The sequence below is a fragment of the Hyperoodon ampullatus genome (assembly GCF_949752795.1).
Source record: "Hyperoodon ampullatus genome assembly, chromosome: 11".
Classification (NCBI taxonomy): domain Eukaryota; kingdom Metazoa; phylum Chordata; class Mammalia; order Artiodactyla; family Ziphiidae; genus Hyperoodon; species Hyperoodon ampullatus.
The window spans coordinates 35,182,776-35,206,689 of record NC_136924.1 but is presented as its reverse complement, the minus strand read 5'-3'; the positions used below and the strand labels follow the sequence as shown (position 1 = coordinate 35,206,689).

At 51.7% G+C, this 23,914-nt stretch overlaps 1 protein-coding gene across 3 annotated transcripts in view; it reads left to right on the top strand.

Annotated features, from left to right (window-relative positions):
• Positions 1–23,079, top strand: part of PLA2G6 (phospholipase A2 group VI) — a gene marked incomplete at its 5' end in the record, with an annotated part of 44,807 nt that extends 21,728 nt beyond the window's left edge. For 2 of the 3 annotated variants that reach the window (XM_079715158.1, XM_079715157.1), the window contains 9 exons: positions 416–524; positions 3,696–3,774; positions 6,172–6,335; positions 8,125–8,275; positions 19,595–19,731; positions 20,098–20,252; positions 21,440–21,607; positions 22,144–22,217; positions 22,367–23,079. In XM_079715158.1, the coding sequence (XP_079571284.1) occupies positions 416–524; positions 3,696–3,774; positions 6,172–6,335; positions 8,125–8,275; positions 19,595–19,731; positions 20,098–20,252; positions 21,440–21,607; positions 22,144–22,217; positions 22,367–22,511 (1,182 nt within the window). In that variant the 3' untranslated portion in view covers positions 22,512–23,079. Of the gene's footprint in view, positions 1–415; positions 525–1,591; positions 1,751–3,695; positions 3,775–6,171; positions 6,336–8,124; positions 8,276–19,594; positions 19,732–20,097; positions 20,253–21,439; positions 21,608–22,143; positions 22,218–22,366 lie in introns of all 3 variants that reach the window. The other variant, XM_079715156.1, reaches the window with a different exon arrangement.
• Positions 23,080–23,914: the final 835 nt, after the last annotated feature.

Here is a 23,914-nt window from a genome sequence, read left to right as displayed (position 1 = left end):
TGGACTCGATGGGGGCCTTTCCTCACTTACCCTCTCCTGCTGGTCCTGCAAGGGACCAGCAGCTGACCCTTCAGTGGCCCTACGGCTCCTGGGTCGGTGTCATAGATGTTTTGCTTCTTTAGAGAAGGAGCTGGCGGGGCTGGGGGCTGGGTGAATCACTTCCATTTTCTTCCTGGGTTATTAAATTCTCACCTGGGGATACTTGTAAGCCTGTTTGTCAGGGCAGTGGCCTTCAAACCGTAGACTGTGCAATATGAGATTGACTGTGGGTGGGGGTCAGAAGTGTTCCAGTATCTCTCCCCATGCTGGTGAGAGGTCCGCCAAGTTGATGGATTGGAGGGGAAGAGGCTGGGGTCCTTTCTGTCTTCATTTCCCTGAGCTGTTGCATATTCCCCCCTTACTCCATCACCAACAGAAAGACAACATGGAGATGATCAAGGCCCTCATTGTGTTTGGGGCAGAGGTGGACATCCCGAATGACTTTGGAGAAACTCCTGCGTTCATAGCCTCCAAGAATAGCAAACGTATGTGCTCTACACTCTGGGACCAGAGTTGGGCAGGGGTGGGTGCGGGGTGCAGGGACTGGGGAGCAGGGAAGTCCCAGCCATCAGCTGCCCACATCCTGTCCATACCCGCCCCCAGTTGCTCCCTGCACAGAGTGGCTAGGAGCAGTGGGAGGCCCAGAGGGGAAGTTTCCTTTTCCCAAGAACAGGGCCCCTGACCACTAGATCAGGGCCCCAGGGGGCTTGCCAAGGCAGTGTCCTCTTCTGTGCGGCCACCATCCTGCCTCAGGGTGCCAGGACTCTGGGGGGCGGGGGGCGGGGTAGGCAGCGGCAGCAGCAGCAGCAGCCCTCTTCCCCACTCTTGGGGAATTCACTGACGGAACCGCTTACAAGAACAGCCACTAGCTGATGCATGTGCTGCATGACACATGTTACCCCCAGTGCACACAGGCATGTGCTGTATGACATGTGTGCACCCCTCGTGCACACAGGCACCATGCATGTGCTGCGTGCTGGCTCAGTGAGCCTTGGCTTCAGGGCTGGAAAGAGCAGATCCTCCTCACCAGAAGGCTGGTGCCCTCTGGAAGGTTCGCGGAACTGTGGAGGTTGCTGTGGGTGTGTACCTGATAGCGTTTGCAAGCAAGCGTGTGTGCATGTGCGTGCATGCGCGTTTTCAGTTACCCCATCCGTTAGATGGGAGTAAATGCCCACTGTCTGGTTCGTTCCTGTTGAGCTCTGAAAGCCTCAAGAATTGCTGAATGTGGAGGTGGGAGTCCTGGTTTCTTGACTGGTGTAGAAGGGAAAGCGGGGTTTCCTCAAATACTCGGGCCAGGCAACACCGACCTCCTCCTTCCATGTTCCAAGTCCGACTCCCAGGACCCGCCCCAGCCCCAGGCAGCTGCTTTGGATATAACAGACTAGAGTCAGCACGCCCTGTCAGGGTGGGATCAGGGCTCTGGGGCACCCCCGACCCCCCACATACCCAGGTGGCCTGGGAGAGGGGACGATGTGTGGAAGGGAGGGACCTCTCACTTGCACGTCGACAGTTTCTGATCCTGTGCGATCTCCCGCTCCCCAAACATGACAAGTCATCACCAGGAAGGCGCTCCTAACTCTGCTGAGAACCGTGGGCGCCGACTGCCACTCCCCACTCGTCCAGGGGGTCTCGGCGGAGCAGTGCTCCGCAGCAACGCACTCCTCCTCCCTGGAAAGATCTCAGCCCCCACCGATCAGCTTCAACAACCTAGGTAGGCAGCTCCCCTCCTCTCTACCTGGCTCCCAGGCCCTCGGGTCAGAGCAGTCTCTGTGGGAAAGAAACGGGGCCCCAGGGGAGAAGTTGTTGAAGGAAGCAAAGGAGGGTGGGCAGCATTTGTCAGCCTCGGGTGCAGCCAGCAACCCATAGCGCCCAGAGGCTGCTGGGGTCCCTGGCTAATGGCTCGCGGTCCATTTCCCCCCAGAGGGTGCCCTGGACACCCATGAGGTGGGTACTCCCTTGGCCTCTCTGTGCCCTGCGAGCTTGGGTGGGCAGTGAGGAGTGCTGGTGGTGGCTCAGAGCCCTTGGCCCTCTGGCTATGACCAGGAGCATTTCGGCCACGCTGCTGAATCTCTGTCAGGCCTGGGGCCTGTGTGCTCCTCTTCCGGCCCCTTTGTGACCTACTGACCAGGCAACCAGCATCTGCCCGGTGCATCCTTGGTGTCCGAGGAGACAGCCTCTGAGGAGGCGGAGACCTTCTCTGGGCTTCCTGTGGGCTGGCCCACCCAGGGCCCTGAATTGTTTGGGAGTGGGGTTCCCTGAACAGGGCAGTCAGAGACCGATCCTTGGCAAGATGGCGCTTTTTTTTTTTTTGCGGTACACGGGCCTCTCATCGTTGTGGCCTCTCCTGTTGCGGAGCACAGGCTCCGGACGTGCAGGCTCAGCGGCCATGGCTCACGGGCCCAGGCGGACTCTCAACCACTGCGCCACCAGGGAAGCCCCAATTTTTTTTTTTTTTTTTTTTTTTTTTTTAACTCTTGGCGAATCAGACACCAGCATCTTCAGCCAGGATAGCCTGTCCAGCCCTGGAGCTCAGGACAGGCGGAGCTGGCAGCCACAGTTAGTCCTTCTGGCTCCGCCTCTCTCCTCCCCCTGCCCCTCCCCACCCAGGACCTGCCCCCCCATCGTTATCTCTCAATTTTACAGGCAATCAGCCACCCAAGCCAGGCTGGATGGTGGGCCTGGGGCGCGGCGTCAGATGGGTAATGCCCTGGGCCTAGAGGGGCCGCAGAGCCCGCTGTGCCCCAAGTTAGCTGCAGCTCTAGTCCCCGCTGCTCCTTTTTCTCAGCTGCACGTCCCTCTCCCTGGTGCTCTGTCTACGCCTCTCCTGGCCAGTCTCCCACTTATCTTGTCCACTCTGGCCACTTGCCCTGGTGAGGGGGAGACACACTGCCTGCCAGCCTGCCGTCCTGCTTTGCTGCTTCTAGACTCCGTGCACAGCTGTGGGAAGGGCCCGTCAGAATCGGGATGACGTGACACTGCTGGGCCAGGCAACCTGGGGCCGGGCTGCTTGTCAGGAGGGCAGCTAATCCATTTGGTGGGCGTGGGATGGGCCTTAGGCACAGGGGAAAACATGGATGCTATGGGTGGGTGCATCCGATCTGAGGCCGCTGAGGAAGTTTCCAGACCTGGGATCAGGGCAAGAGGCATCTGGAAAGTGGTCGGGATATCTCCATTCCTTCATGGAGTTAAACCCCGAGGAATGTCCTAACTCTGCCCTTTTGGCTAAATGACCTTGGTATAACCTCTTTGAGTCTCATCTGTAAAATGGGGGTAGTGATTCTGTGACGGTGGCTGTCAGCAGCACCGGCTCCTGTGCATGAAGAAACGCTTTGTGAACTGCACACACAGGGCACGTCGGGGGTGCTTGTGCTTCTGGGCTTTGCGAGGAAAAATCGGGAGCTGGCCGGGCAGGGTGGGGCGCCATTCCCAGAGCAGTGAGCTCCCCTCTGCATTCCAGCCCATCGCTCCCTGAGGGGCCTGTGGCCTCTGGCCCTGCTGTATCCTGGGATGAAGAGCCCTTCCAGGGGGTGGGAGGCAGATGCTCCTGCTAGGGACAGTGGGGTAAGGGCACAGCTCCAGATTTGCCATCAGGACCCACGGGGTGGCGGGGAGCGGCACGTGCCTGGCCCCAGCCCGCTCCGCCCTGTGCCTCACAGAACTGCAGGACCTCATGCACATCTCCCGGGCCCGGAAGTCGGCCTTCATCCTGAGCTCCATGAGGGACGAGAAGCGGACGTAAGTGTCGGGGGCAGGCTCGTGGGCAGGGCCTCTGCTGGGTGCCATGCAGCTGGTGTGGGACTTTTTCTACTCTGTATCTGGCTCTGCAAGGTAGCTCGCACTCTCTGTAGTTCACAGCAAAGAGACTGAGTCTTTAGGGAGGCTGGGCCTGCTTCTCCGTCAATCACCATGCCGGCTCCGGGCCACATGGTGGAGCTGGCTGCGGCCCTGTCCCTTCTCTCTCTGACCCTGTCATGGATTGTCGGGGGAGATGGCCCAGCTCTCCTCTGGAGAGAGCCCTCAGCTGCCTTGATGCTGAGCCTGCTTCCCTCTGATTCTACCCACTCCTTACCCTGCCTCCCTCCAAGAGCTAGTGGTGGGTTGGTTCCCCAAGTATCTGCCGTATACCCAGGCCCATTCTAGGAGGCAGGCTGGGGAGATGGGCATAAAGAGAAGAAACCCAAGCCCTGTCCCTGAGGACAGTCCCTGGTGATAGTGGTTGTCAGAATCAGTGCCCACCAGCTTGGCGAGTTACCAGGACAAACGTGTTTCCTATCAGCTGTGCTCTCTCCACCCTTCCCTGTAATGCTGGAGGTGGTTTATTTGTTCTCTGTTTTTTACTATCCTGTTTTCCTAACAGCCTTCCTAGGGAGGCATTAGTAACCTTGATTTGCAAATGCAGAACTTGAGGTTAAGTGACTTGTTTAAGGTCAGAGCAGACTCAGCCCAGAGCTTCTGAGTCCATGCCCTTTCTGCTCCTGCAGGCTCTCTCCTGGCTGCACCCCTAGTGCCCTCCCCTGCAGGGAAAGCTCTCTTCTCCCAGAAGCAGCTCCCAGGACCAGGCAGCCACATCGGTGGCTGGGCCTCTCCTCGTCAGGAGGCTCGGCTTGCCCTTGCTGTAGCCCACTCGTTTCCTCGGCCACCCTGTGCCATGTGTCCTGAGGGTGCACCTGCCCTATCGGCTGTCTCCCCCTTCCCTCCCACTGCGCCCCCCCTCCCACACACACCCCTGCGCAGGTGCCAAGCAGGGTACCAGAGGGAGGACTGACAGGTCCCTGCCAGTAAGAGGAAGGAGGCGGCAGATTCTCCAGCAGGACTGGGGAGTCTGCACAAGCCTGAGCGCCCTCCCTAGAGGTGGGGCTGAGACAAGAGTCAGGATACCCCTGTGAGGACCTCCCCACGCAGGTCCGTGAGCCACACAGCTCAGCCCTGCTCCCTGCATTGCCAGCCCCACATCTTCAGAAAGGTCTCTTGCCTCTTTGCTCGAGCCTCCCTGGCCAGGGGCCCTGCAGGCCTCCGGCGACAGCACCGCCTCCTCTGCCACGCTCTGGGCTTGCTGCAGGGCTGGGCAGCTTGTCCAGGAAAAGACGAGGGACCCCGGAGGTCCTTCATCTACCAGCTGTGTGTCCGTGGGATGCCTCCCGCCCGCAGAGCCGGGCCTTGCCCTCAGCGGGGGAAGAAAGGCAGCAAACAAGTGACCAAAAGCAATTGCTGATGGAATCGAGAAGGGCTCTGCACCACAGAAGTGGGTGGGGCAGGGGCGGGCTGAGCGGGAGTGTCCCAATGGCATCGGGCAGGCTTCTCTCAGCGGTGACATTTAAGCTGGGATAGAAAGAAGAGGAGGAGACTGGAAGGAAGGTTCCAGGTCTGAGCACAGACGATAGAGGCCTTCTTCCCCAGGGCAGGGGCTGGGCATGGCGGGCCGTAGGGAGACGGATCAGGATGTGTTGGAGAGTGTGTGACCCGGGAGTCCACAGACCCCGGTCCAGATCCACCTGTGTGACTCCGAGCTTCGTGTCCTCACAGATATGCACAGGGTGACAGGGAGTGTCCACCTGGAAGGGGTTTGGAGCATTTAAGTGAGTTCACGCTGGTGGAAGCTCCTATGGCTCCTGGCGCACAGACGGTCCTTCCCCCGTGCTGCTCCCACCTGGCTGGAGGGGCCTGACCTTCTTGGACACCCATTCCTTGTGGCCGCGGGAGAGCAGCCCTTCCCCCAGCCTTGTTTAATTCAAACAGACTTTTATCAGGCACCTGCTTCGGGTCAGGTCTGGGACTTGGGATCTGGATCTGACCAAAACCGAGTGGCCTTAGGGAGCCCCTGTTCAAAGTGGGGGAGACAGACCCAGGCATCTGCTGAGGGGGCACATGGCCAGGGAAGTCTTCCCTGCCCCCTGCTGCCCTCACCTTCCTGTGTCCGTCTCTCTGTTGCACCTTTCGCCTCCTGAAGTACTGTGTTTATTCCTGTACTGACTTCGCTGCCGCCTCCCCAAAGCCCCGGTAGCACACGAGCTCCGCAGGGCTTGGTCTCCACGCGCTCAAGCGGCTACCACGGGGCAGGTGCTCAGGGACACGGCATGCAAAGTGCCGGCTGTAATGGGACCCTCTTCTCTCCCACTGCTGTTCCCACCACAGCCGCGACCACCTGCTTTGCCTGGACGGAGGGGGCGTGAAAGGCCTCGTCATCATCCAGCTCCTCATCGCCATTGAGAAGGCCTCGGGCATCGCCACCAAAGACCTCTTTGACTGGGTGGCAGGGACCAGCACGGGGGGCATCCTGGCCCTGGCCATCCTGCACAGTGAGGGCAGCCCCTGGGCTGCTGAGGCAGGACGGGTTGGGGCTGAGACCTGCCCTCAAATGGGGCTGAGTTTGTTCTCCGAGCTTTGCGGAGAACGTCATGGGGGAGGGGAGGACCCATAGGCCCTTCAGTGGGTAGCTGGGGTGTTGGGGTCCGAGGCTGGAAGGAGGAAGGGCTGGGGGGTGGGCTAGGGTGATGCCCACCCAGCCACAGAGGACAGACCTGTTTTCACTCTTAGCACTGGGAACATTTTTGTACTGGTTGCCATGCCCCTCCCTGCAAGGCAGACACAGAAGGGCCTCAGAACTGCTGGAAATGAGGAGAAGCATTCTGAGGGCGGGTGGAGTTGGTGGCCTCAGGAATGAGGAATGTGACTCAGTGGGGTCACAAATGCCAGAGCCCTAGTCTGCACACTTCATTTTACCCACACAGGGTAATGGAGGCCCTGGGGGGAGAGGTGACCCAAAGTCACATGGCCCACTGGGGGGCTTGCTGGGGCTAGGAGTCCCAAGGGCGCCCATCCCAGCACTTCCCAGCGACACAGACAACCCATGCAGTTTGCTGTCACTACAGCGTCCCAGAGGTGATGGGGCATTTTGCTTACTGGACGGATTTCCGGGTAGGCCTTGTCTCGGCTCGAGCGATGTCTCCTTTACGGAGCTGTCTGGGCTGCATGATGCTGCATGTGGGGGGCCCCCTCCGAATGAGCTACCGCCCGCCGGGAATTGTCTCAGCATCCCTGACGGGGGATCCCTGTCTGGGTTGGGTTCCATGCCCTCCAACTCGTCCTGCAGATCTGAAGTCACCAGGAGAGGACCCGCCCCCTCTAGGACATCAAGGCCTTCGGGCCAGGCCTGTGCTGGGTGCTTAGGCGTGCAGGGCTGAGTCAGGTGCATGCCCCACCTCAAGGAGCCCCGGGTCCCATGGGGGAGGCATAGTGTTCCCAGTGTGAGGAGGCCATGGCCTGGCAGCCCAGGGTGTGCGTGGGACGGACGTGGGGCACAGCCAGCCCAGGAGGTGACCTAGAGCAGCGTCCCATGGGGCTCTGGGAGAAGGAGGAGGATTATCAGTCGGCAAGCTGCTGGGACTTCTGTCCCCTGGCCTCTGGGGCCCCGTGTCCCCTCGCTTCGGGGGCCCCATGTCCCCTCTCTGGTCTTCCCTGAGAGAAGGGCCAGCTCAGGGCTGGCTTCCGCCCGGCTGGGCATGAGATCTGGGCGTGGAGCAGAGTGGGCTGAGGTTCTAGTTTCTCCTCCAGAAAGGGTCACTTCCTTCTTCAGGGGGCATTTATCCCCCATCCAGGGTCTTCAGGCGCCTGGGGGCTATGGAAGGGATCTGAGAAGATGCCTAGTTCAACCTCTCCTGCGGGCAGAAGCCCTCCCCTACGCAGCCCCCCGCTTGCACACCCCTGGGCCGGCTGAGGCGCGCCGGGCAGCTTCTACGTGCTGTGAGGTGCACCCTGCCCCTTGGAAGCTGTCTGTTCTCGCGGGACAGGGCTGGTCTTTCTATTCCATGGCAAACGGGGTGGATCTAGATTTATAAGCTTTTACACGTTCAGGACCCCTTCTTTAAAGAAAAAATACAAATTACGAGTACAAGGTTAAGTGCCGAGCCTTGGGGCTGCTGAAGGGGGTTTCTGCCTGTGGGGGAAGTTGCAGAGGATGGTCCCAGGAGCCCCAGCTTGGTTGGTGCTTTGGTAAATCCGCCCCCCGCCCCCCACTGGTTCCTGTGCTCAGACCCCCTGTCAGGGCAGCCCTCGCATCTCTCCCCACCTCCGACCCCCTTGTTCTAGGCAAGTCCATGGCCTACATGCGTGGGGTGTACTTCCGCATGAAGGATGAGGTGTTCCGGGGCTCTCGGCCCTACGAGTCAGGGCCCCTGGAGGAGTTCCTGAAGCGGGAGTTCGGAGAGCACACCAAGATGACGGATGTCAAGAAACCCAAGTAAGCCTCCTCCTCCCCCTTTTCGGGAGCACAGCGGCTTTGGCCCCAGCCGTGCACCCCGTCGGCTCTTCCTGGGAGCAGAGCAGAGGGCTCCCTGCCCTGGTCTGATTAAAGCTGAATTGGGGGGGGAGGTGCGGGGCGGCTGGGGAACACAGGTGCAGAACACCCTTGACCCATGTCTGATGTTTTTCCACCCAAACAGCACATCCCTGGGTCGAAGGGGGTCGATTCTCATCCCTCACGCACACACTTGCTGAGCACAGCTCTGCCCCCAGCACTGCCTGTGTGTGTGTGTGTGATGGGGTGATGCAACCAATCAGGTGGGAAGGCTTACGATCTGGTTAGGAGATAAGTGACCTAAAAAAATGGCAGCCACGCAAGGCAGCATGTGCTTATTAAGAGGTTCCAGAAGAACCTTCAGCACCACCACTTCTTTGTAGTATTTATTTCCCATCCTGGAATTACATTATTGTCTACCTAATGCCTGGCTCGCCTGCCAGACTGTGAGCTCCATGAAGCAGGAACGTGGCTGCCTTGTTTTTCTGTTGCCCCGGCGTCTAGCACAGTGCCTGCCCCAGAGCAGACCCCTGAAAAGTGTTCAGCAACTGACTATCCGTGGAAGCAAGGGGGAGAAAGGACTGAGAACAAGGTGATCAGGGAAGGCTTCCTGGAGGAAGTGAGGTGTGAGCGAGCCCTGGAGAGTTGGGAGGATTTCTTTTCATAGTAAAGCTTTTTTTTTTTTTTTTCCATTTAAGAATAACACATAATCTTTTAAGAAATTTTGGAAGTTTTGGAAAGTAAAAAGAAGAGGAAAATATCCATGATTTATTAACCAAAAGTTAATGTTTTGAAAAACATTTTTTGTATATTTTATCCTAGACATTTTTTTTCTTTTTTATAGTGAAATAGAACATACATTTAGAAAAGGACATTAAACAGTTCCTTGAATAATTCTAAAGCAGACACCCACATATGACCACCAGCCAAGTCCAAAAGCCCCTTGAGTGTGTGCCGGCCCCCATCATAGCTCCTGCTTCCCTCCACCTCCCACGGAGGTAACCATTCTCCTGTGACCCGGATTTCCTGGACTTTCTGTCTAGTTTCGGCACCTGAATGCAGCCCTGAGCACAGTTCCGGTCCCGCCTGTCTCTGGGCTTGGACGGAATCCTTTTGTGTGTTATCCTTCCTTCTGTCAATGCTGCATTTGTCAGCATGGTCCCTACTGTTGGGTGAAGCTGTGCTTCATTCATTCTCAGGGCTCATATGACTATGCCCCCACGATTTATTTCTCCAGATACCTTCGACGGGCACTTGGGTTGTTCCGTTTGGGCCTCTTGAGTCTGCAGTGGACATCTTGGGACTTATCAGAAGACCCCGTGGGGCACATGCCTAGGAGTAGAGCTGCCAAGTCTGCTTGGCCTCAACCCTTAGATTCTGCCCAGCTGTTTTCCAAAGTGGTGGTTTCTATTTCCACTCCCATTAGCCATGTTTGAGAGTTCCTGGCACTCTGCATTCTTGCTAACATTGGTTATTGTCAAACCAATTTAGCTTTATAACGTTTTTGTCTTTATAAATCTGGGGTGAAAGATACTGGCTCTGTTGATTGGAATTTTCATTTTCCTGATTACCAGTGAGGTTGAACACCTTTTCATATGTTTAGAGGCCATCTGGATTTCCTCTTTTATAAAGTTCCTATTCAAGTGTTTTACCCATTTTTGGCAAAATTGGGTTGTGTGTTGGGGGTTATGAGGCTTCTTAACTGTCTTTTTTTTTTTTTTTTTTTTTTTTTTTTGCGGTACGCGGGCCTCTCACTGTTGTGGCCTCTCCCGTTGCGGAGCACAGGCTCCGGATGTGTAGGCTCAGCGGCCATGGCTCACGGGCCCAGCCGCTCCGTGGCATGTGGGATCTTCCCGGACCAGGGCACGAACCCGTATCCCCTGCATCGGCAGGCGGACTCTCTACCACTGCGCCAGCAGGGAAGCCCTTAATTCTCTTTTTTATATTTTGAAAACTAGTCCTTTGATGGATCTCTTCTCCCGCTCTAGGCTTGTCTTTTCACTCTCCTTATGGTGTTTTGTTGATGAGCAGATGTTCTTAATGCAGCAGAATTTAGAAATGTTTTCCTTATCATGATTTGTGCTTTTTATATCCATTCAATAACCCTTCCTTAACTGGAGGCATGAAGCTGCTTTCCTGGGTCTCAGGTTGGGAAGCTCCCTCGATCTGCCTATGACCTTTAGGTCTTTTATCAACCTGGAGTTGATTTTTGTATCAGGAGAAATCCAATTTCCTCTTTTCCCCGTGAATAACCAGTTTCCCCAGCCTCATCTGTGAAAAGTGTGTCTTTCCCTCCACATCGCAGGCCTTGCTTCCTCTGCAGTGGGTCCAGGGTCCTTCTTGGGTCTGTTTTTGACCACGGAGCCCTTATTCTGCAGTGTTTATAGCAAGTTTATAGCAGGGCTTCCCACCTTGTCCTTCTTCAGGACTATTGTTGGAGGACCTTTAGAGAAGTCGTTAAGAGCATGTACCCTGAAGTTTCCTTTTCTTGAAAATGGGAATAATATACTACCTGCTTCCTGGGGCTTACATGAGAAGTAAAAAAGTTGTGTTTATAAAGCATGTAAAAAGCACCTAGCACGTAGAAGTGCTATATGAGATGTAGGTTACTTGTTGCTATTTGCGCTTCCATAGAAATTGTAGAACCAGACTGTCAGATTCTATAGAAAAGCAAATCCTGTTGGGATTTTGATTGTGATTACATTGAATCTGTATGCTTTATTTTTTTCATATTGAAGTATACTTGATTTACAATGTTGTGTTACTTTCTGGTGTACAGCAAAGTGATTCAGTTATACACACACACATGTATTCTTTTTCATATTCTTTTCCATTATGGTTTATTATAGGATATTGAATGTAGTTCCTTGTGCTATACAGTAGGACCTTGTTGTTTATCTATTATATATATAAGAGTTTTTTGTGAGCTTATTTAGGGGAGAATTGACATCTTAAAACACCAAGTCTTCCAATTAGGGAACATAGCAAAACAGTCCATTTGTTTAAAGTATGTCAGTACAGTTTTATAATTTTATCTATAGCAGTCTTACACACCTGTTATTTTTATTCTTAAGTACTGCATATATTTTGTGCTACTGTAAATTATACATTTTTAAACATTTCATTTTCTAATTGTGGTTGGTATTTAGAAATACCATTTGTTTGTTTTTTTGTTTGTTTTTTGTTCTTTGTTTTTTGTTTTTTCGGTACGTGGGCCTCTCACTGTTGTGGCCTCTCCCGTTGCGGAGCACAGGCTCCAGACGCGCAGGCTCAGCGGCCATGGCTCACGGGCCTAGCCGCTCCACGGCATGTGGGATCCTCCCATACCAGGGCACGAACCCGTGTCCCCTGCATCGGCAGGCGGACTCTCAACCACTGCGCCACCAGGGAAGCCCCATTTGTTTATTTTTAAAATTTTAATTGTGGTACAATAACATAAAATTTACTATCTTAATCATTTTTTTTCATCTTAACCTTTTTTTTTTTTTTTTTTTTGCGGTACACGGGCCTCTCACTGTTGTGGCCTCTCCCGTTGCGGAGCACAGGCTCTGGACGCGCAGGCTCAGTGGCCATGGCTCACGGGCCCAGCCGCTCCGCGGCATGTGGGATCTTCCCAGACCGGGGCACAAACCTGTGTCCCCTGCATCGGCAGGCAGACTCTCAACCACTGCGCCACCAGGGAAGCCCCATCTTAACCATTTTTAAATGTACAGTTCAGTAATGTTAAGTATATTCACATTGCTGTGCAGCTAATCTCCTGAACTCTTTCATCTTGTAAAACTGAAACTCTGTACCCATTAAACAAAAAGTCCCCATTCCTCCCCTCCCCCCAGCCCCTGGCAACCACTGTTCTACTTTCAGTCTCCATAAGTGGACTCCTCAAAGTACCTCTTGTAAGTAGGATCATACGGTATTTGTCTTTTTGTGACTGGCTTATTTCACTTAGCATAATGTCCCCAAGGTTCATCCATGTTGTAGCATGTGACAGAATTTCCTTCCTTTTTAAGACTGAATAATATTTTATTGCATGTGTAGACCATATGTTTATCCATTCATCTGTTGATGGACATCTGATTCATTCCACCTATTAGCTATTGTGAATAATGCTGCTATGCCCCCCAGGTATACACAAAACTGTTTGAATCTCTGCTTTCAATTCCTGGTGCCTTTTACAGAGAGGATTCTGATGGGTTCAATTTGCTAATATTTTGTTTAGGATTTTTGTATCCGTGTTCATGAGTGAGATTGACCTGTTCTTTCCCATTTTTAGGTTGCAGGGTTTTGGTTTTGAGGAAGTGTCTCTTCTTTTTCTGTTTTCCAGAAGAGTTAATATAATAGTGATTTTATTTCTTCCATGAATATTTGGTAGAACTTGCCAGTGAAGTCATCTAGGCCTGGAGTTTGCTTGGTAGGAAAAATTTTAATGACGGAATTAATTTCTTTTTTTTTTTTTTTTTTTTTTTGCGGTACGCGGGCCTCTCACTGTTGTGGCCTCTCCCGTTGCGGAGCACAGGCTCCAGACGCGCAGGCTCAGCGGCCATGGTTCACGGGCCCAGCCGCTCCGCGGCATGTGGGATCTTCCCAGACCGGGGCACGAACCCGTGTCCCCTGCATCGGCAGGCGGACTCTCGACCACTGCGCCACCAGGGAAGCCCCGGAATTAATTTCTTTAATGGCTATAACACTATACAGGGTTTCTAAATGTCTTTTTGAGTTAGTTTTGGTTAAATTATGTTTTTCTAGGAATATGTCCATTTCATAATAAGTCTTCAAATTTACTGACATAGAGTTGTTCCAAAATTCTCTTATTATCTTCAGTGTCTGCAGCATCTGCTGTGATGGCCCTCTTCATTCCTGATTATTTACACCTCCTCTTTTCAAATTATAGTCTTGCTACTACAAGTTTTTTAATTGGATTAGTCTTTCAAAAAACCAACTTTGGGCTATTTATTGGCTCTATTGTATGTACGTTTTCCGTTTCATTAATTTCTGCTCTTATATACTTAGTCCTTCTTGTACGTTCTTTGGGCTTATTTGGCTGTTCTTTTTTTAACTTCTTGAAATAAATGTTTTGCTCATTGATTTTTTGGCGTTTTTTTCTCTTCTACTATATAATATATGTATATATATTATGTGTGTGTGTGTGTGTGTGCGTATGTAAATCTAAACATTTTCCTTCAGGTACTGCTTTAATTACAGCCTATAAGCACAATTATGATTTTTCAGTTCAAAAATATTTTCTAATATGTATCATTATTTTTTAACCATAGGTTATTAAAAATGGCGTTTCTAAACTTAGGGATTTTTCGAGTTATCTTTTTGCTATTAATTGCTTTGTAGCCAGGGGACATGCTCTGTTTGATTCTGGTCCTTTAAAATTATTGAGACTTGATTTGTGGCCTTCCTCAGTCAGTTTTTGTAGATGTCCCATGTGTAATTTAAAAGAATGTGGGGGCTTCCCTGGTGGTGCAGTGGTTGGGAGTCCGCCTGCCGATGCAGGGGACATGGATTCATGCCCTGGTCCGGGAAGATCCCACGTGCCGCAGAGCGGCTGGGCCCGTGAGCCATGGCCGCTGAGCTTGCGAGTCCGGAGCCTGTGCTCCGCAACGGGAGAGGCCACAACACTGAGAGGCCCGTGTACCGCAAAAAAAAAAGAATGTGGATTCTTCGTTGAATGCCAATATATGTACATGTGGATTGAGTCATATTGGCTAGAAACATTGTTAAAATTTCCAGATCTTCTGTATGTATACTAATTTTTTTGTCCACTTCTTCTGTCAATTACTGAGAGAGATACATTGAAATCTTCCACTCTGGGGATTTGCCTTTTGACCCTTTACTTCTGTCAATTTTTACATTAATATTTTGACACTATGAGATTAAGTACATGTAAATTTAAGTTTTTATGAATCTTTCTGGTGACTGGAAGGAGCTCTCTTTATCTCTAAGAATACTTTTTTTTTTTTTTGCGGTACGCGTAGGCTCAGCGGCCATGGCTCACGGGCCTAGCTGCTCCACGGCATGTGAGATCCTCCCAGACTGGGGCACGAACCCGTGTCCCCTGCATCTGCAAGCGGACTCTCAACCACTGTGCCACCAGGGAAGCCCTCTAAGAATACTTTTTACCTTAATTTTACCTGATATTAATATAGTTATACTAGCTTTCATTGGTTATATTTGCATGGTATGTCTGTTCTCATGCTTTAATTCAGCCTTCTTGATCCTTATGTTTTACATGTCTCTCTTGTGAATAGCCTGTAGTTGGATTTGTTCTTTATCTAATCTGTGCATTTAGCCTATTTATAGATTTTTATTGCATAGTAATATATTTATTTAAGTTATTTAATTAGTTAAATTTGTTTTAGCTGATTGATTTGGCTATCAGAACCTTCATATAGTGAATCTAATAGTTTATATGGCTGATCCATTTATACTTACATAATTACTTATATTTGGGGGATGACATATGCTATCCTATTTTGTTCCATGTTTCTTGTCTTCTTTTGGATTTACTGAATAGTTTTAATCTTTACATTCCACCCCCAACCCAATAGTTTGAAATTTATGCACTCATTTCTGTTGTCTTTTTTTTTAGTGCGTATTATAGAAGTCTAAATTTAATTGATACCATTATCCCCCCTCAGATAATCAAGGATATTTTTTTAAGAAAATTGCAGAAGAATTTGGACGGCACAAATTATTCTTTTTTCTTTGAATTTTATTTTATTTATTTTTTATACTGCAGGTTCTTATTAGTTATCCATTTTCTATATATCAGTGTATACATGTCAATCCCAATCTCCCAGTTCATCCCACCACCACCACCCACCCCCCCACTTTTCCCCCTTGGTGTCCATACATTTGTTCTCTACATCTGTGTCTATATTTCTGCCTTGCAAACCAGTTCATCTGTACCATTTTTCTAGATTCCACATATATGCGTTAATATACATTATTTGTTTTCCTCTTTCTGACTTACTTCACTCGTATGACAGTCTCTAGGTCCATGCCATCTTATGGGAAAACCCAAACGAACTTTTTGGCCAACCCACTAATTACTTTTCTGAATTTTAAATCTATCTTGTTTTCTTAAACCTCACAAGATATTGTTTTTTGAAGTTGAGGTTTATTTATATTTATCTAGCGGTGAGCTGGGAAACCAGATCTCTAGGGGGATAAAACCCTGGTTTGTAGTGTTGGCCAATTCCCATGGCATAAATACCTCCACCATGGCTGATTTCAAGCTACCAACAGTTTAACAACCAGCTCATGAGATTTAGCAATAGGTTCTCACAAGCCAGTATGAGCTGGCTCCAGCTCATGTATGTGTGTATGTATATGAGTATGCATATGTGTGTGTGTATGTATACATGTGTATCACTTCTTTGCTTTACAATCTTCCTGTGACCACCTTCCTCCTGCCTAAAGTACCTTCTTTTGCCTTTCCCGTAGAGATGGTCTGCTGGTAGTGAATTCTCCACTAGCAGAGTTGTTTGAAAATAGGTTTATTTCACTCTCATCATTTGAAACTAGTTGTATTTCACCCTTATCAGTTGAACATTCTTTTTATTTCTCTCTTATTCTTGTTGAGTATAGAATTCTAGGCTGGTGATTTTCTTGTAGAACAAGAAAGATATCATTCTATATCTTTTAGCATCCATTATTACACTTGCAGTCAATTTCAATTTAACTCTTACTCCTTTGAAAGTAAGTAGTCTTTTTTCCTCTGGATGCTTTTATTTATGTGTTTGTTTATTTGTTTTTGGTGTTCTACAGTTGTACTATGATATATCTAGTTATGAATTCCTTCTAATTTATCCTGCATGGGATTTGTTGGCCTTCTTAAATCTTTGGATTCATGTCTTTCTTCAGTTCTGGAAGCCTGAGTCATTATTGGTTCAACCTTGCCTCTGCCTAATTTTCTCTCCTTCTGGAACTCCAGTTGAAAATGTTAGAGCTTTTCTGTCTTTCATGTCTTTTAACTTCTCCTGTATATTCTTTCATTTTATCTCTCTGCGTTGCATTCTGGATAATTTCTTCTTACCTATTTTCCAATTCACTAATTCTCTCTTTAACTTTATCTGATTTTTCATTTAACCTATTCATTGAGTTTTTATTTATTTATTTATTTAAATTTCTGGAAGTACTCTTTGTTTTTTCTTCAGATTTTCTAGGTCATTACTTATAGTTTTCTATTCCCTGAAAATATTATCAAGCTTGTGTTTGATGTCTTTCAACATTGTAAGCATAGCTGTTTGGGTTTTTTTTTAATAATTTTATTTTATTTATTTATTTTTGGCTGCATTGGGTCTTCATTGCTGCACATGGGCCTTCTCTAGTTGCTGCGAGCAGGGGCTACTCTTCATTGCAGTGCATGGGCTTCTCATTGCGGTGGCTTCTCTTGTTGTGGAGCATGGGCTCTAGGCACACGGGCTTCAGTAGTTGTGGCATGCGGGCTACTCTTCATTGCAGTGCATGGGCTTCTCATTGCGGTGGCTTCTCTTGTTGTGGAGCATGGGCTCTAGGCACACGGGCTTCAGTAGTTGTGGCACACGGGCTCAGTAGCTGTGGTTCACGGGCTCTAGAGTGCAGGCTCAGTAGTTGTGGTGCATGGGCTTAATTACTCCACAGCATGTGGGATCTTCCCAGACCAGGGCTCAAACCCATGTCCCCTGCATTGGCAGGCAGATTCTTAACCACTGTGCCACCAGGGAAGTCCCAAGCATAGCTGTTTTACAGTCTTTGTTTGAGGATTCAAATAACTGCTGTCTATGTAGGTGTGTTTTTCTGTTTGTGTTGTTTATGCTTATTCTTATTCATGGTGTTTTATTTCTTGATGTCCCCCTCCCCACCCTTTTTGGAACTGTGTGGTATTCCTTAGTGTTGAGAAATATGTGCAGATTCTGTGAAGCCTAGAATGAGGGTATCTTCTCCAGAGTGTCTTATGCTGTATCTTCCAGGTACCCACGTACAGTAGCATCTAGGGTCACTGTAACTAAATTCTTGGCATGAAGGTTTTGGAACTTCCCCCCAGGTGATGTGAATTTAGACTACAGATCTGTAGGAGGTTTAGTTTGTGGTTATACATTTTCAGGGATTTTCTTTTTTTTCTCCTTTCTTTGTTTAATGCCAGCCAACTTTACTCACAGCCTCCAGGGGTGGGAAAGGGGCAGGTTTATTTCTGGTTTACCCTTATCCAAGGGGGTAGCCCTTTGGGATTACAACCTAATGTGGGGAGGGTCTCCCATTAGATCCCTAAACTTTAGTGAACCCTGGGCTTTGACTTCTGTCCCTCTGGCCCCATGAGGCCATCAGCATGGAAGTTCAAATTGATAGTTTGGTGTCTGCCTTCAGGTCAGAGATGGGTCTGTGCTCCATTTACCTCTGTGAGTTCTTGCTTATCCTCAGAGTTTACCCTCATCTTTCCTTTCTATCTTATCAGATCTTCTGTGCTTTTTTTTTTTTGAATTTTTGAATTTTATTTAATTTATTTTTTTATACAGCAGGTTCTTATTAGTCATCAATTTTTTTTTTTTTTTTTTTTTTTGCGGTATGCGGGCCTCTCACTGTTGTGGTCTCTCCCATTGTGGAGCACAGGCTCCGGATGTGCAGGCTCAGTGGCCATGGCTCACGGGCCCAGCCGCTCCGCGGCATGTGGGATCTTCCCGGACCGGGGCACGAACCCGTGTCTCCTGCATCAGCAGGCGGACTCTCAACCACTGCTCCACCAGGGAAGCCCTAGTCATCAATTTTATACACATCAGTGTATACATGTCAATCCCAATCGCCCAATCTTCTGTGCTTTTAAGATCAAAAAACATTTTTTTTCCAGCATTTAGCTTTTTGTTCATTGAGAGGTATGTTCAAATAACCTTTCCACAAGATTCTTAGAGGTGGAAAACTAATCTTTTTTTCCCATGCATAGTTTTTGTTCCCTTTTCTTTATATTTTTCATTGTAACAAACACCTTTCTGTGTTAGTCTCAACTCCTTGCTAGTGTAATTTGAAGTGGCTGCAAAACATTCCATTGTTTAGGCACTCCCTCCTATTATTTCCATGTAGAGCATTCACTTTTCACTGTAATAAATTACACTGCATGAATAGCCTTAAACAAAAAGCTTTCATTGTAACCAAGATTATTACTTTAGGCTGGATTTTCCAAAACAGAATTCCCAGATCAAAGAGCCAGGACAGGTCTTCCCTGGTAGCAGAGTGGTTAAGAATCTGCCTGCCAGTGCAGGGGACACGGGTTCGAGCCCTGGTCCAGGAAGATCGCACATGCTGCAGAGCAGCTGGGCCTGTGCACCACAACTACTGAGCCTGCGCTCTAGAGCCTGCAAGCCACAACTACTGAACCCATGTGCCACAACTGCTGAAGCCCGCGTGCGTCTAGAGCCCATGCTCCGCAACAAGAGAAGCCACCGCCATGAGAAGCGTGCACACCGCAAGGAAGAGTAGCCCCCGCTTGCCGCAACTAGAGAAAGCCCTCATGCAGCAATGAAGATCCAACACAGCCAAAAATAAATTAAAAAAATAAATTAAAAAAAAAAAAAGAGCCAGGACATTTGTAAGGGTCTGAACACATATTGGTTTCCAAGGGGGCTGTGTCAGTCTACACTCCCCTCAGTATTTAAGGATGTCTGAGTCTCTTGAGACAGTTAGGAGTCTTCTTTAATAGGTTGTAGACTCACATGGTAGAACACTGATTAGGTACCAGAGATGACATGCTGAAAAGTCTCCCCCGACTCCTGTCCTGGATCTGTAGCCCCCAAGCAGTCCCCTGTCCCAGAGGCAGCTCACTGCACATGAGTCCTTCCAGAGTTACCCTCTGACCAAGCAGATAGATATATAGAGTCTTTTGGGTTTTGTTTTTAAATAAATGGTGGCATATTACACACACTGTCCTGAACCTTGTTTTTTCCACTTAAATATAAATCTTGGCGCTCACCATCCATCAGTACCCGAAGCAATACCTCAGCCATTCTCCAGCGACTCAGACCCCACTGCTCAGAGGAGCCGTGGAGCATGAACCGTCCCACTGGTGGACATTTAGTTTCCAGTCGTTTGCTTTAATGCCATTAATAGCCTGGTGTGTGCCCATCTCCCCGCACATGTGGGAGTGTCTTAGGATGGGTTCCCAGAAGTAGGAATGCTGAGTTTAAGAATTAGTGCATCGGCAGTTTGGACAAAAATTGCCAAAGGTGGATTGTCAAGGGTGGATGGGTCAGTGGCTTCAGTGTCCTGCACCTTGTTTCTCTCCAGGGTGATGCTGACAGGGACACTGTCCGACCGGCAGCCGGCTGAACTCCACCTCTTCCGGAATTACGAGGCTCCAGAGTGTGTACGGGAGCCTCATGTCGGCCAGAACGTTAACCTAAAGCCTCCAACTCAACCCTCAGGTTAAAACCATGTTTGATGCATCTGTGGGAAGTGATTGGCCCGAGAGGCTGCAGGTTGGTGGATGGGAGTCGCAAGCTTGCTGCCAGGCACCCCCAGCCCACCACCATCCCACCCACTGCCCTGGTCTTCCCTCCCAAGGGTATCAGCTGAGGGCTGGCAGAGCCAGGGAGCCATCAGGCAGGCTGCACCCTGCCTTCCACCAGGATGGCGGGGCCAGACAGCATGGCCTGTCGGTCCTGCTTCTGAAGAGTCCCCAGCCTCACCCTCTTCCCACAGTGCCACGTGCACACACACACACACACACACCCTTAGATCTGAAACGCACATCTCTTGTGCCACTGGACCCCCTCCTCCCCCACCCCCAGAGCAGCTGGTGTGGCGGGCAGCCCGGAGCAGTGGGGCAGCCCCCACCTACTTCCGGCCCAACGGGCGCTTCCTGGATGGCGGGCTGCTGGCCAACAACCCCACGCTGGACGCCATGACGGAGATCCATGAGTACAACCAGGACTTGATCCGCAAGGTGAGAGCCACCTCGGGTTGGAGGGGCTGGACGTGACCGCCCACAGCGGCCTCTCCTGTTTCTGCAAACCTTGACTGTACTCTGGGCTGACTCCTGGGAGAGCAAATGGCTTTTCTTCATGCGTTCATTCATTTGTGCACTTAACAGCAATTTTATGTCACACTCGAACGTGCCTGATTGGTGGTGTCTGCCCAAAGCACTGTGCTAAGAGGGATTCTGAGGCCCAATCCGGACTAGGTGGTGAAGGGTGTTATGGTCAATTAACAGCATCTGCTGTTTGTGGGGAGGACAGCATGCATACCAGTATGTGCCAGTTTACAGGCCTAGCCACGCTGCCCGGCCTGGAGACACATGCTTGCCCTTGGGGAGCTCACATTTAGGGGAGACAGTCCATAGTCGGACACATCCATCCGAGTGTTTTAGGTGCTGTGACAGAGAACTGTGCAGGGGCCTAGGAGCATTTACCCCTGCTGAGAGACATGAGGGCTCAGAAAGGGCTCACAGAGAAGGGGAGCCCATGCTGAGGCCTTTGGGGATGGGGCAGTGCAGAGTCAGTGATCCAGAGGAAGAGAAGCGGCCCTCAGCCCGAGGAGCTTAGTGCAGAGGTGGGCAAGGCCCACTCAGGTTAGGAGAAGGAGTGTGGTGCAGGGGCCTCTGGGTCTGGGGCCTGTCTCTGCCCATGCTTCACTTCAACCACTGCCCAGGGCTATTGATAGTACCTGCCTGGGGACTGTCAGTGAGGCTTCCGTGGCCTCTTATCTGTGAAGCCTTTAGAACAGTGCCTGACCTTGAGTGTGCCCCATCCTTGTTGGCTGTAGTTGTCACTGCGGTCATCACCAAGCCCCTGATGAAGCTGCAGGCGGCAGGGAGGTGGGCGCCCTCTAGGGGCCAGATGTGGAAGGGCAGGCTTCCTGGAGGAAGAGGGAATGAGTGAGAGACTGTGGGTTGGGGAAGGGTTCTCAAACATCACCCGTCTGAGTGCATGGGGAGCCTGGGTAGGTGGGTTGCCGAGGTCGCCCAGAAGATTGGCAGGAGAACGTGTTCCGAAGCAAAGGAGAGGCAGCACAGGCTGTGCTTCTGCCACAGGCCTGTATTCCTCCTCACAATCCCCCAGGGAGCCTCTCTCTTACCCCTGGGTGCCCCCGATCTGTGGGGCAGGCCGCCTCTGACCTGCCCTGTCCCAACAGGGTCAGGGCAACAAGGTGAAGAAACTCTCCGTTGTCGTCTCCTTGGGGACAGGGAGGTCCCCGCAGGTGCCTGTGACCTGTGTGGACGTCTTCCGTCCCAGCAACCCCTGGGAACTGGCCAAGACTGTTTTTGGGGCCAAGGAACTGAGCAAGATGGTGGTGGACTGTGTGAGTATGGACCCCTCCCCAGGCCCACTTCCCTCGGGATCTCAGCCCCAGGATGAGGCTTCCCGTGGGACCCTGGGTGTCATGGGGATGGCAGGGCTCTGTTGATCCTCCTCAGCCAGCTCAGGGCAGGGTGGGTTCCCCTTCCCCTATACAGTGTCTCAATGCTGGCAGGGACCTTCGGTGACCACCTCCAGTGGGATTTTCAAGCATTTTTTAGCTGTGGATTTCTTCCTTTAAACACAGCCCATGTGGAAGCCCAGAGTGTCAGATGGACAAAAGCTAAGGGGGCAGGGAGGTGGAGGCCTGTCCACTCAGCCCCTCCATGCTCACTGACCCTGAACGCTGCCGAGCCACCTGTCAAGGCCACAGACCGTGCCCCTCTGCATAGCTGGGACAGTCACTGCAGCCCAGAAAGGGGGATTTGCCCCAAGTCACTCTGCTGTTAGGGGGCTAAGCCAACCTGGAACCTGGGGACCCCAGGCAGGGACTGTGCGTGTGGTGTGTGCTGGATGCTCACAGAGGCTGCTTCTTACCAGTGCACGGATCCAGATGGGCGGCCCGTGGACCGGGCCCGGGCCTGGTGCGAGATGGTTGGCATCCAGTACTTCAGGTGAGGGCTCTGCTGGCCCCAGTCCCCAGCCTGAACTTTCCCTTTCCCCAAGGAGCTGCTCTGTGTCCCGAGTCCGCCCCAGTCCTAGCTCTCATCCCCTACCCAGGCCAAGTGTCCTGGGGGTGACCCCTCCTCCTTGACCCGGACAGACTGAATCCCCAGCTGGGGACAGACATCATGCTGGACGAGGTCAATGACTCGGTGCTGGTCAACGCCCTCTGGGAGACTGAGGTCTACATCTACGAGCACCGGGAGCAGTTCCAGAAGCTCATCCAGCTGCTGCTCTCACCGTGAGGCCGCCAGGCCCCCAACCATCCCCACCCCACCCCTCCCACCCAGGCCCAGCTGGGAGGCTGGGCAGAGCCAGGCCCAGGCGGCTCTGTGTCCACAGACCCGGCCTAGCGGGGCACCGGGCTTCCTGCCTAGGGCTGGTCCTCAGGCCTCTCTCCCCCTCTATCCCCGCCTGCTGGCACTTTGTGTCCTTCCAGCTTAGAAAGCCTCAAGCCTCACTCAGGCTGCTCCCTGACCCCCAGGGTAGCTCAAACACTAAGGCCTCCCAGAGGGCCCCAGGTTCTTCCCGGGCCCCTGGAGCTACAGAGACCCCTTCTACCCTCTGCCCTCTCCGCTGGGGGTGGAGCCAGAGAAACGGGCCATCACCACCCCATTGGGAGGGGAAACCTAGGAGTGGGGTGTCCCATTCGACTTTGCCCCTCCACACACCCCAGCCTCCCACCCACGAGCCCTCCTCAGCTCTCAAAGTCACTCCTGGGACTTCAGTTATTCTTCCCGACAGAAAGTGGTTTATGACTGGAGAGGGGCTCCAGGGACTGCCCCAAACTGTGAAATAAATGGTTCAATTCTGGTTTGCCTGTGTTGTGTGCACTGTGGCATGAGTGCCCCCCACCCGCCAGCCCCCCTCAGCCTTGACCTTTAGCCTTGGCTGTCACCTGCCTGTGCCCACGCAGACGGATGGAAGCTCTGGTTACCAGGCTCCGCGAGCCAGGGACACCTCTTCTCTTTAGGCCTCTCCAAATCAGGGCCTGAGGGTGTGCAGTGGCGGCCGCCAGGCCTGCCTGCCCCACGGTGGAGGGCGAGGGAGAGCCCCACTTGCCAGAGGAGGGGATGAGACCCAGAGAGGGCAGGGTGCTCGGGCACCGTAACACAGCAAGTGACCAGGGCCAAAGCGTGCCCGCAGGTCTGTGCGACTCCATGGTTTGTGCTGTCACGTCTCTGGGCGGGTGGCAGCGGGCGTAGGAGCCTCAGCCCCTGGGCTGCAGGTCTGAGGGGCTCAGGGTAGAGAGGGGGCCTGAGAACAGTGACGAGCCATGGGTGCCTTCCGCCTGCAGGGACGGACTTCCAGGGAGGGTCCGGGGGTGGTCACTGCACAGATCGAGCCCAATAGGGTGGGCACTGCCCAGTGTAGGCAGGTGGGAGGGCGGGGGTCCCCCAGAGCTAGGGGTCCCTGCTGGCCTGGGAAAGGCTCTTCCTTGAAGAGGAGGTGACCCGGGAGAGTGGCCATCCACGCGTGCCCACCAGTCCGCGGCTCAGAGGGGTAAATAATTGAAGCGCAGGTCACACGAACCCGCCCACGTCACAGAATGCCTTCCCCGCCGGGTCTGGTTACGCCCCAGATCGCATTCTGACATCCCTGGCTGGTGAATAATTAAGCTGCCACCTGCTCCTTGGCCAGCCCTCCA